This window comes from Rhinopithecus bieti, unplaced genomic scaffold, assembly GCF_001698545.2.
Source record: "Rhinopithecus bieti isolate Rb0 unplaced genomic scaffold, ASM169854v2 scaffold_32081, whole genome shotgun sequence".
In the NCBI taxonomy this organism is placed as follows: Eukaryota; Metazoa; Chordata; class Mammalia; order Primates; family Cercopithecidae; genus Rhinopithecus; species Rhinopithecus bieti.
Window position 1 is genome coordinate 239917 of NW_016814436.1, and position 13879 is coordinate 253795.

Here is a 13879-nt window from a genome sequence, read left to right on the forward strand (position 1 = left end):
CGGTGTATGCCCCCAAGTCCGCCCACCCAAAAGTTTGTTCCCTACCAATGTCTAAAACACCTCGCCTCCCCACCAGCAGAGTCCCTTCCAGCCTCACCTGCTCCGGTTTGATCTCCTCAGCTGTTTTTGGTCGCTTCGAAGAGAGGGGAGACTCTGAGCTACCTGGGAAGGAGATGCGTTTGGAGGTTGCAGGAGAATCTGTCAGCTCCTTCTCTGCTTGGCTGGACGATGCTAGAAGAGAAAGTAGAAGATGCAATACAGCAGCCAGACCAGGCCAGCTCCCAGAGGGTTTGTGTTGGGTGAAAATCAACATTCATTTATAGCACAGGATTTTCTTAAAACACCACAATTCAAGAAGGATGAACATCCGGACTGATTTATCAAGCATGTTGGAAAAGAAGCAAGTGTTTCTTTCTCCCCCATGAATTTCTGTCACTACTTTAACAACTGATTAGGAAAAGAAGGCAAAGAAATGGAATAAAAGGCTCTGGAGTTGGATTAAGCTAAATTCAGTCTGTTCTAACCTCCCTCAATCTAGACACAATCTGCTGGCTTGTGGGGGGCAGTAGGGCTGAGGGTGGGTGGGAAAGTCTCACCAGTTGCTTTGCCAACCTCAGTACCAGACATGCTGTGCTTCAGAAATCTAAGAAGAGATGTGCTCTCAACTCTGTTGTCCCTCCTCTTGGAATCACAACATGGTACAGCACCAGCAACATGAAAAATGTGATTTGAGAAAGGTTCACATGAATATCAGCACACCAAATATGTGGTGAAAAAAAATCAAGTTTGGATTCAGCAGTTTGCTTTTGGGGAAGAGTATAATTGAGGAGTGGAACTAGGCAGGGCCTAAATCCAAGATATAACCTAGCCAATGCTGCAGACCCAAGAGTTTATTCAGAGTGGGTGGGAATAGGGAAAGTTTCCTATCAGCTTGCCCAAACCATGCCTCCACGCCCCTCTTGCCTATACCACCAAAAAACCAAACACTAATTAAAGAGGAGCGGCCCATGAGGATTGAGTAGCACACAGCACGTAGAGAAGTGCTGGTGGAAGGAGTTCTCTGAAGGATGGAAAGGAAACATTTCTTTACCTTCTCTATTGTTAACCCTGATCAGTAAGCATTAGGCTAGGCTCAAGGTTTATAGTTAGGAAAAACCTGCTATCTGCTCCTCCTTCCAGTAGAGGCAAACACTTTGATAAGAAAACAGCCAGGCTGAGGGTTTATCCAGGATAAGCAAGGCTCCTCCAGTTGAAACACAGTGTGGTTGGATCTGATTGTTCCATAACCTGGTCAATATCTGAGTGTTGGCTCTTTCATTTGTTTTGAATGTGGGACTCCATTTTTCAGAATTTTGCTTAAAGCAGTAAGAAAAAAAAAGTCATAAAAGTGGTAGTGAGAAAATATACATACCCACTGCCCTCATGAAAAAATAATGTGACTCAGCATTCAGGTCACTGAATTAGAAAGCCCAACTTTTATTCCCCGTTAAACTGCTTTCTTTTTTACCCTGTCTAGTTATCTGTCATGTATTTCCATTTATGCTTGGGTTTGAAATTTGTTCTGATGTGGACACCAAGATGCTGTCATTACTTTAATAAACAATTTTAGAAAATCAATTTTATTCATTAAAATCATAAGGCCACAATATAATTTTGAAAAGAAAAATTTGCCAGATGCAGGAAATATATTCCAGGAAGTTGATGCTCTTCCCAGAATGCACATATTGTGACCTTTAACCCCAGTATCTTGGTAACCTGGTCTACGTAAGTTTGTAGGGCATCTATTATTTAAAAAGTACAAGGACAAGCATATTACACACAGATCCTCCTCCTCCCAACACACACATTCATAACAGTACTTTAATCTGTCTCGAATCGACTTCAAACCCATTTTGCTCTTAATGGGAGTTATTCATTTTCACTTGAAAGGTAATACATGACGGCTGGATGTTTAATGTGATGGACTGGCTGCCGATTAACTAGGTGCTGTAACATTCTACACCAGTTCCCCCATGGCCCACTTCCCATCTCCTGGCCCCGCTCAGACCTGATCCTACGGAACGTTGCGTTGCAGGTTTTAGACCTTGCAGTGCGATGGGCTGCTCCTGAACACGTCTACATTTGGAGTCTAATTAAGGTTTTCAGGAACTTAAGTTCCCTTGCCCCCAGAAACCTCCTTAGTCTCTATCATTTTGATTTTTGCTTGGTGGTTATCTTCTACATATTAACTCTTCAAATGTATTCTCAAGATGGGATGGGTGAGGGCATCAAATAATACTTTCAGTGTTTATTCGTCACAGCCATTTCTTTACCTTCTCTACTGTGAACCCCAATCAGCAGGCATTAGGTTATGTTCAGGGTATATATAGTTAGGAAAAAGCTGCTGTCTGCTCCTCCTTCCAGTAGAGGCAAACTAAGACATAGATTCTATTCCATACACCCATCCCCATCTTTTTGTTACTCTGCCTGACTAAAAACAACACCTGTTTTACAGGACTGTGACTGCCTTGTAAATGCCCTCAACCTACCTGCCCCCCTACTATGGAATGAGTCAATTGTGCACTTGCTCAATAGTGTGGATGAATGGGCACCGAGGCTGAGACCACCCAGCTCATCTCTCTCTCCCAGAGCTGAAAAGCAAACACAGTAACCCAGTGCAGCATTAGTTTCCTCATAGGACCAAAGAGTCCATCCTCTTCCTTGAATGCTGAACACATGATGAATTGTGGTGAGGTTGCAGAGGTGAGAATTCTGGTTTCAGAAGCCACTATTCTTTCCCCCTGCATGGAGAGGGGAACTTCTTTTTTTTTTCACACTCAAACTGCTCTGGAATTCTAAAGCTTCTTTTGTGAGCTTGAGCTAAGGACCCATTATAAAGTGTTTTAAAAAATAAAATCACCACTTGCTCACTCATTTCTCTTTCTTCCCAGTAATACAACAGCCCTGCTTTAATATGAAATGCTGCATCCACTGGTGCACAAACTTCAGGTTCATCTCCTTTCTATCTAGGACAATCTGCATCTTTATTAGATCAAATCTGTCTAGAAGTAGATATCAGCCACCTGCAGCTCACTGGCCCCTTCTCTAAAGATAAAGCAATGCCATTCTTGTAACAGATTCTATAAACATCCAGTTACAATCTCATTGTATTTCCCTGAGTGATGTGGGGATGGCTCCGGAGAGTTAACTATGGCTGACCCATGCCCCTCCCTTAATTGACCTCAGACATTAAAATGTCAATCCCTATCACGACATGGTACCAAAGTCGTTACAACATTTCTGTAGATGGGCAAACAGTTGTGCAAGTTCTGGTCAGGTGCTGTGGCTCACGCCTGTAATCCTAGCACTTTGGGAGGCTGAGGTGGGCAGATTACTTGAGCCCAAGGAGTTCAAGACTGGCTTGGGCAACATGGTGAAACGCCATCTCTACAAAAATTAGCCAGGCGTGGTGGTGGGTGCCTGTAGTCCTAGCTACTCAGGAGACTGAGGTGGGAGTATCAACTGAGCCTGGGAGGTTGAGGCTGTGGTGAGCCATGATTGTGCCACTGTACTCCAGCCTGGGTGACAGAATAAGACTGTCTAAAAAAAAAAAAAAAAAAAAAAGTTTTGCAAGTTCTCCATCAACATGCTAGATGAGAGTGTATCACAGTCCACAGTCAGAGGTTCTCTCAAGTTTCTTCTCTCTGAACAACTTCAAAAGGGCGAGAGTCTCAGAATCAATTTCTACGTTACTTCTGTCACTAGCATACATCATAGGCATAAGTAAATGAAGTTGATGGAATACCAAGAGAGAAAGTACTGTGGTTTCCCACTTTGAAGGCTTTTCTAAACTTAAACTCTAGAAGACACGTCACAATATACAAAACACTCTTTTAAAAATCAATTACTGGTCACTTTAAGCCTACTATGATGTCACATAAGTGCAATGGAAATACATGCACTCCAGAGACAAGACATAGTTTAGACAATTGGTGCCTGGAACGTTTGGTTTATACTGGCAACAAAAAAACAAACAACTTGAAGCGTTAGTAACTGTAGTGGTTTGTACAATAATGACAAAATGATTTGGAAACAATCTAGATATCTTACAATAGGGCATGGTGTAAGTAAACAATGGTACAGCCATTCTACTGAGTATTAGAAGACATTAAAAGTGATTGCTATGAAGCAATATGGAAAAATCATTGAGAATGCAAATCAGAAAAGAAGATAAAATGTGTGCTATATTATGTTGCAGCTATGTAAAAAGCAGGTATTAGAAAAAAAGACTAGAATGATCATTGTCTTTAGGTGATGACATCAAGGACCACTTTATAAGTTTTCACAGTCATTTCATTTTAATATTATAGTTATCATTTAAGTTCAACCATCCATGAAAAGTTGGTATTGGCTCTATACTGTGCAAAACATCAGATGGTATTTTTTACTTTGCTGGTAAAAGCAATTTCTCTCATTTTGGCAGCTATAAAATATGAAAATATGTGTTAAAGCTCAGAGAATCTTCCACAGGCAACATGTTGGGCTCCTGGGATTTCAAAGGGAATAAAAATGTGGTAAGGAATCATGCGACTGAATGCACTATAGGTGACAAACTCTATAAAGCTAGGAAAATGGGATATTGTGACAACGAAATGCTGGGTCAAACTCCTACTCAAACTTAACCAGATGTGCTCGCTATGGATTCCACGCCACACAGACTTTCTAGGGAGTGAGAAAGCACTTGCTCTGCTTGTTAGTGTTACGGTGGCCCTACCCAATGCGTGCTGACGAGGCACAGGAAAGACTAGCATGTCCCTGTTATGGAGTTCAAAAATTCAAAAGTTGGCTTTCTGGGCCAACGGCCACCATTTCTCCTCATACTGTGATGAGTTGGCCAACTAAAACTCACAAAGACAAATACTGAGAGAGACAAACCTGTTCATGATTGTCTATTTTATCCTCTTGGGCTCCTCTGCATTCTAGGCAAAAGTATTTCATTTGCAAAGGGAAGCACAGTTGTCAATACATGGCTCCCTTAGGGGGAAAATCATTTATGCATGGAGACACCAACTTCCAGATATCCTTTGATTTTATCATATTTGTTTTAGAAGTATTTAACCTGTAAAAATAATTACTTCAAAAGTTACCCTTCTACTCATGCTAGTTAGAGGGAATAGGGAAGAGAGCTGATAAGCATTCATGCAAAGTTTTGTTTGAAATTTGCAAGAAATAGTTTTATTATATCATAAGCATATAGAACAATTAAAATATGGCTAGCAAAACTTCATGTAGGAAGTGACTGACTTTAAGGAACAGTATCACTTAGAAAGCTTATAAAGTGGCCAAAGACGGTAGAAGCACAGCCTTTCAACATTCACAGTCCCTTATAACTTTACCTGATAAAACCATTCTTGCTAGAACAAATTCTCATGTGATCCCAATCTTTGCTAACAAATTCGACATCCGAATCACTGAAATTCTGGCCATAGAAAACTTAAGAGTTGTGCTTGTAATCCTAGTGGACTTAATGCCAACACAGGCTTCATTTCTCATCTAGTAACTCTATACAACTCTGAAGCCAAGGAAGGCATGGAGCTGCTGCTTCATCAAAGATAAACCTGAAGAAAAATTGGAAATGAAATAAATATGGAACTTTAAGGTCCCTCATTTTCAAGATATCCACTTGCCCTCCAAGAAAACCAACATACTGGCAGCATTAGTTTCTGTTTTCCTGAGAAAAATTCATCTTCTCATCACTCAACACACCAGTGAGCTGTTGGCATGGTGGGCATCCTATGATGCAGACCAGTAACCCTCTGGCCAGAGGCCTCCCTCCCTTGTTGAGATCCTGGGTAGGCATTGAGGTGTCCACATTACTGGGAAGTTTCTTTTGCATCTCTTCATGGTGGAGTGACTCTTGGAGGTGGTAATCACCAAAGTGCTGATCCTCTTCCTTTCTGGGGTCCCAAGGTGAGCCCACTGAGGGCCTGGGATGCTGCCTGACACTTGAACCTTGTGAAGAATCCAAAGGCAGCCACCACCCCCACCTCTCAACCATCAGACTCTTAGCTAAAAAGTATCACTGACAGCCCCTCCATCTAAACTTCCATCTCCCAAACCAGCAACATAATGGAGGAACCAATTAAATGATTATTAATTCATGCTACTTTCCGTAAGCCAGAGGTTCTCATCGCCTTGCATTCCGTAAACCAGCTTGCCACCTGCCCCAGAAATTTACGGCAATCTTTTCTCTATCTCCGTTGACTAGCGAAAAAATAAATTCACACAACTCCATACTCAATGTCTGAGTTGGGATAACTATTCCAACACACGAGACATAGATGTATCACGAGATCTGAAAATGGTCCTTCAGCTCATAATTAAATGGAAGGTGCAATGTGTGTTTCCCATAGCTCCTCTCTCTCAGCTTCTCATACCTCATGCTCCCTCTAGACAGCACAAATATAATGTTTCCAGAGGGTCATCTGTGCTTCTGGATTTTGTGATTTTCTGACTTTCACTGAAAGTAGAATTACTCTTGGCATTTGCTTGCAATTCCTTCCCCAGAGGACAGGCTGGGCTTTCTTACTCAAATCTCCTGTGGAGCTACTGCACTTGATAAGTGGCCAAAGATCTGGCTAAATTTTCTTCCTCCCCTAGTAGAGAGAACAACAGTTCCTTTAAAGAATCTGCTTTCCTGCCAGCTTGGTCTTTAAACATGCATGGTCTCATTCTGCCTCCAACCAAGCACTTAGAGATGTTTCAAAGAGGAACAGGGGTAGAGGGGAAGAGGATTTGTGTGAAGCAGATGCATGCACATGTCCACTCAGCAGGGGGCAGTCTTCATGCCACAGCTAAAAAGGAGCTGAGGCTTCTCTCTTCCCTATCCAAAGGAGCAGAATCTGTCTCAACATCCAACCTGGTGAAGTTAAGAACCTTCTATTCAAAACAAAGTCTTATTCTCAGGAAATGCAAGCTATCTTGCCCCCATATATCCCTAGAAAACACCTACCCCCAAAAGCAGAATATGCCTACACAGGTATGGCAAGACACAGAAGTTCCATCAACTTCACAGACCTTTTGTTTCTAAAAAGGATTTCAAAGAAAATTTGATTTATACTACACATAGTTATAAGAGTTACTCAGGGAAAGGCTAATTATTTTCTTCTCCAACTTAAATATGAACAAAATAGGTCAGCACTTTAAAAATCCAGCAGCTCTTAGGTGTTGTTATGATTTTACTTTTTGTTTGGAAATAATTATAGCTTCACAGGAAGTCACAAGAACAGCATAGAAAGAGCCCATGTATACTTCACCCAGGTGTTACTTATTAAGCAGTTTAGATAAAGATTTCCAGGTCTTCAATCACTCTTCATCGTGACCCTGCCTCTCTGGCTCCCTCCCTCTCTCTCTCCCCAACCCCCAGTGTTGCTTACATCTGCCAAAACTTAGGGCCCTATGCTTGTCATACACCTTCCCTGTCCGTTAGGAAAGTTCCATGTCTCCCTAACCCAGCAAGGGCTCAGGACCTCCTGTCTAGTTAAGAAGCAGATCTCAAAACCTCACGCTTGTCACTGAGATCGCAGCCTTGAGGTTCAGCAAATGCCACAGTGTGTCAGACTCCCAAGCAGGGTTCATTAAAACACAGATCACACCCCCTGTCCTAAGGTTCTAATTCAGTAGGTCTGGGTCAGATAGTTTGCATTTCCAGTAAGTTCCCAGGTAATGCTGATGGTCCGGGGACCACACTTTGAGAAGAGCGGTCAGAGCCAAGGCTTTGTGTAATAGGTAGGAACCACGCTGCTTTGGGGTCTAACTAGAATTAAATGAGAGGGCCCAGCAAGCATGGGCCAATCTGTCAGTCCACTTTAAATGACTCTGATGACATGATACTCTCATCTAAACTCAGGGATGATAGCCAGGTCCGGTCTCATAGCCTAGATGTTTTAAAATACCCTCAGGCCACCTGTTTACTCTAAAATAAATGCAGACACCTTCAAAACCAGAAATTCAGAAGGAATAAGCTCCACGTGTTCTGTTAGCAGCGTAATCCAGAAAAAGGACAGACTCCCTTGTTTACAGAAATCTCTTTATTTCCACATGTCCTATCCTGGAGAGCCTCTGTGAAAAGAGCACAGATACCTGTGGGCTCCTTCCACCTTGCAGAAAAAGGAAGCATCTTTTTAGTGCTGGCTTCCCTAGGCCAGGCACCTGCGGGCCTCAGCAGCTGAAGGCCCTCTTTGCTTCAGCCCTGGAAGGATGCACAGATCTATGCTAGCCCCCATTTGCACAAGTCAGCAATCTGGGAGTGGGGGTTCAGGCACCATTCTGTGGGGCCTCTGCTTTCTCTGCAGGAAGCAGCCTCTCTAGCAGGCTCTGGAAGCCTCAAGGTGGGATGGTGGGCACACACTGACCCGTGGGTGCTCTGTGTATTTGGGGAGAAAAACAGTGCTGAGCCCTACATCAGAGACATCAATCTGTTGCACTAATTCCTTGCTGAAATATGCATAAGGCTGCTTAACCACACTGATCTGAGTTCCCAAAAGGCCATTTCACATTTCAGTTTCAAGACACCTTGCTCCCTCTGTGTCAGGTTTGCAAATGAATCACCAGTCGAAACAGAGCCACCACCTGGTTTAGACCAACATCAGCTGTTGGTCTGTTTAATAAATTATAGGCATTGGACTGCCACCGTGAGCCTGGCTCATGCCAGGATTTTGGAGGCCTGCTAAATATTCCTGATTTTGACTTTGACCTGATTCCTGACTTTGAGGTACTGAGTTGACCTGCCTGTCTTTGGCCTCTTTTTTTTTTTTTTTTTTTTTTTGAGACGGAGTCTCGCTCTGTCGCCCAGGCTGGAGTGCAGTGGCCGGATCTCAGCTCACTGCAAGCTCCGCCTCCCAGGTTTACGCCATTCTCCTGCCTCAGCCTCCCAAGTAGCTGGGACTACAGGCACCCGCCAACTCGCCCGGCTAGTTTTTTTTTGTATTTTTTAGTAGAGACGGGGTTTCGCCGTGTTAGCCAGGATGGTCTCGATCTCCTGACCTCGCGATCCACCCGTCTCGGCCTCCCAAAGTGCTGGGATTACAGGCTTGAGCCACCGCGCCCGGCGTCTTTGGCCTCTTGTTGGTTCCCTCAAAATATGCTGTCTTCCCCTGGCATGGCTTCCTACAGCTATGGCCATGGTATCTTGTGAGGACGGGTGGCCACAATCCAGGGACACACTAGGGGGTCTGCACTTATCACGCTTCCCTGTGGCTTTATTACAGGACTGTGAAGACAACCAGAGCGGGAAGGAACCTCAGAGACCTTTGGACCAACAAAGGAAAAAGCCCAGAGGTGCAGGACATAGATCAAAACTAGTGGCATGCGAATCATTCTGGGATCGGGCCAAAGTTAATTAACAGAGGCCCATTCAGTCTCTACTGAGTCAAACACTAATTAGGTTAGTTAGGGTCTCCGAGCCCCAACACAGTCTAGACTCTGAGAGACTGCAATATAGCAATATTCTTCTAGTTTCTTCTCCATTCCAAATCTGTCTTCCTAAAATACTAAATTTTATTAGTGAAAGTGAACTTGTGAACATAAACAGATAAAATATGGGTGTGTGTCCAGAATGGTGACAAATACAGAGAACTGCTGAATGTAACTTATCAGAACCTTACAAACTGGTCTTCCCTCGTGATCCACCTAGGGTTTCTTTTTGCTAGTCCAGGTTCCACAGGAAAGTGTGAGAACTTGTACTTAGGGAAGAAAGACGTTACTCAGGTTCCTGCAAGGGTGGGAAATGGGAATGATTCTCCACTTTCCCCTCCAGATTTAAGCACTACAAAGACTGTCAACATCTTCTCTTTGTATTTTGTACAGTACAGAGAGATAGACACCCTACACTGAGTAATGTTTATATTTAATATCAGTGCTGCTTTCCATCTCCACTGAGTTCCCACATTCAGCTCACTCACAGTACTCCAAAGGCCTAGAATAAGTGACCTGTGTGAAGGTGCGGGGAGGTGGTTCTGGAGCACCTTCAGGGACTCCTCAGGAACTGATATTTTTTCACTTGTTTGCCTAAGGCCAAGTTCTCTTCACCCGAAGGCATCAGTCAGCCCCTCTTGCTAGGTAATAAAGCACAGTGCTTTGTAGCACTGGTCACAGTTGGTTCAGATCCTGACTGTGTAACCTCAAGCATCCTATCTGACTACACTGAACTTTCTGTTTCCTCATCTGTCAGTGGGGTAACACTGACTACACACGGTTTCTGTGCCGCTAGCCAGAGATCAGGCATATGACGCCTACCACAGAGTCTGGCACATGGTGAAAGTGCAAACATTTGTTGCTATGGTTTCTTTTTTGGAAGGATTGGAAAATAATACTGGTGGGGCTATAAAACCATAGAACGAGGGGAGAAACTTGTTTATTTTTGCTTTTTTACAGGCTTTCCAGTGAAGACCGGAAAGCCTGCTAGACAAATTCTAAAAGCTATAACACTGAAACTTGGTTTTTAGGACAAGCAAAGGCACCCTAAATTTGTCTTTTCTGTATACCAGGATGAGACAGCCCTATTAACCCATGGATTTAATGTCTACAAAGCAGAAAGTAGAATAACTTGGACTTGAAGGTACTTATGTCATGCTATTTTACCAATTGATTGTTAATGAAACATCTGAACAGTATTAAGCACTTGCTAGGTGCTAGGGATTACAAAAATCAATGGTTGCCACACAGCTCCTGACCATAAACAGCTGACAACTCTATCTGACAAGAGAAGCACAGAGCTTAAGTTCTCCTCCTCCAACCTTCCTGTAAGTAGAAAAAGTGATAATGTTACATGTTCTTTGGCTTTATAATGTAGGAAATGTATCTGACTCAGAAGGCAAATTGGGGTTTGAGTGCAACTCTGACACCCAAAAGTTCCCAATCTCTGAGCCTTACTTAGTTCTCGAGGCTGCAAAACGAAGGTAACATTGGACCCAAGAAGAATATGAGAACCTAATGAACATGCTCTAATATCCTCCACGGAAAGGCACAATGGTAATTTTTTTTTAACAATCATGATTATAATAACAGAGGTACTTTCTCATTGGCACAAAAATTAAAGCCAGAACAAAGCAGGCAAGATTAACATGGCCACTCTGTAAGAACAATATGCAAATCTATAAGGTATTTTCTATAGTGATGAACAATGATTTGCTCCTTAATCTACATTTTCACTGCCCTTTATCTATACCTTGATGATAGTTCTCATTATACTGTGTCATAATTATGTGATTACATATGACTACACTTCTAGAAAGTGAGTTCCTTTTTTCTTTTTTGCATGTCCTGTACCTGCCTTAGATATATCTGTGCAAGAACATATTTGTTCAACTGATGTAGTTCCTATCTCTCTTATGACTTACAATATAAATTCTCAAAGCCAAGACCTTTGAATTAACTGGAATTCGGGCAAGTCCAGATATACACCACAGCCTGTATCTATTTTGGCGTCCCAACATAAAAATAGTTCATGGTTTGTTTTCAATTGTGAGACAGAATTCCGCCTGCAGTGACTTTAAGCAGCCAAGTATACTGGAAGTGGCCTGGAAAAAAAAAAGAGTGGGGAGTGAGAGAAGGGGGGACAAGCTGACTCTGAAAAAGCTGACACAGTCACACAATTCCCATCTATGTGGGAAAACATAAAACCAAAAACGGTTTCCATTGGCAGGACCGTGAACCACAAAGGGGCCACGCACAATGGGCTCCCAGCATTCCCTCACATGCACCCGACTGCAAAGACAAATTTACTTTTGGGTGCGGTGGAGAAATGAAACCAAGTACTGGAAAGATACAGAGTTAGGCCAAAATGATTTCTGTAGAGGTGTGGTGGTGGTGAATGGCCTGGTTTCTAGTCAACAACAGGGTTGGGATATGGGCGGCCACTCAAAGGCATCCATGTGAGTCTCCAAGGACGCCTCTGTTGATGTCCTCATCACACTGGCTCTGACACCACAGTGAGTCTGTCCCAAGAACACAGAAGTAGGTAAGGGCATATGGTGCTCTGACACCCCATCAAGAAAAGTAGGCTTGGTGCTGCCTGACCTCCATCGAGAAAGCCTTGAACCTTTTATCCAGGGTATATTAACTAGCCACAGACAAGGGAAATCTTGGAAAGTTATCAGCATTCCAACTTTAGGAATTAATACGCTCCAAGATTCTATACTACTTTACAACTCTCCCTCCCCCAGTCATATTTTATGGAGCTCCAGATTGTTAAGAACCCATTTGGTCCAACCTGCCACTTAACAGATTTGGAAAGTGAGGTCCAGAGACCTGAGGTCACAAAGGTAATCTTAGTGGCAGAATTAGGCCTTGAACCCAGGGCTTCTGACTCCTGCGAGTCCTGTGTTTTTCCTAACACATGTTTCCTCTCAGCACATACCTTCTTTTGTCTTTAGAGACTCAATTTGGAAAAAAAAAAAAAGTATTTTTTCAGCCTCTTTCCATTCTTTGTCACAGATTATATTTCAGGCACTAAGTTCCCCATACAAAGGCATCTCTATTTATACAAAGCTGTAAACAACAGGGAAAATAGGGGGAGGGCTGGTAATAGATTTGCACCAAGATGTGCCTGACCTGCTTTTTTTCAACCTTAGTAATTAGAAAGGCAGCAGGTCTGAAGGAATTATTCATATGCGGCAGGAGCCATACACTATACATTTATGTTAAACATGTCAAATCCGATTGAAATCATGCCTGCCAGCACCATATTCCATAAACATTCTTTTCCCTAACAGTCACCCAGACCTCACCAGCCCATTAATACTTCCTTTAATAGCAATCTTCCATAGATTCAAATAAGGGATGCTCCACTACACTAATTGCTGTGTTAGGTGAGCATCATAGATTTAAAAAAATTAATAAAGTAAAATCCCTTCAGGCCAATCCTTTAGAAAAATGAAAACACTCAAACTACCATTCTAACTCTAAAATTTACAAAAATATAAACATGAATGTCAGGGATTTCTGAAGCACTGCTGTGGTGTCATTTCAAGTTGAGCTATTTCCCTGCTTCCCCTCCAACCCCCATTTTTTAAAAGCACCAATACCCTCTGGTCATCTTGTCCCAAATTACCTTAACTAGACTCAGCTTGGTGCTCTGTGGCTGGAAACCATGACGACTACAGGAATTAAATAACCATCTTGCTATGATTCTTTGCCAAGAGTTCAATTTTTCCCCTAATTATTGGTGATAAAGCATCACATTAATTGTATATCGCTTAACTTACTGCAATTAATGATTAATTGGATAATCACTGCATTAATCATTGCTCAGTTGATGACACGAGGGGCTCTTCATTCGAGAATACACACATTCAAATCTATTCCAGTAAAAGAGAACAAGGGTCATTTTCATGTTTCAAAAGAGAAAACCACAAAGTTGGACAGTGGCAATGGCTGTGCATTAGGGAAGAGAACAAAGAACTTTCCTATACCCTTCATTGGCCCACAGGAGCTCATCCCACTTTCCTGGACAAGATGTGCCCCAAGGGCCTGTACATGTGCTACCACTCACCATCTTGGAACTCTCAGGTGGTTGGGACTAGTGGATATCCCTTGTCCATGTTTCACAGAGGATGTACCTGAGCCGAAAGAGGCCAAGTGCCTCAACCAAGGTCATACGCTGGCTGGTGGACTTCCTGACTCCAAATCTAGAGTCTTTCCACATCACCATCCTGCTTTCAGACTGAGCACAACACCAACTCCTTACAAGATATATATCCATGGTTGATAATCCAGTTCATTTTGAACATCCTGGAGGTTGTCGTGTTACTATAATCACTGTACAATGTCAGGAGACTGCTGCTCCTTATACTCAGACATAGATGAAAACTAGATGAAATGATCAAACTGAAAATGATCC

General features: G+C 42.7%; 1 protein-coding gene across 1 annotated transcript in view; it reads right to left on the reverse strand.

Moving 5' to 3' along the window:
- The window catches only part of ZFHX3 (zinc finger homeobox 3), a 173301-nt gene that overhangs the window by 27827 nt on the left and 131595 nt on the right, over positions 1-13879 (reverse strand). The window contains 1 exon segment of the mRNA XM_017850814.1: positions 98-231. Coding sequence (XP_017706303.1) covers positions 98-231 — 134 coding nt within the window.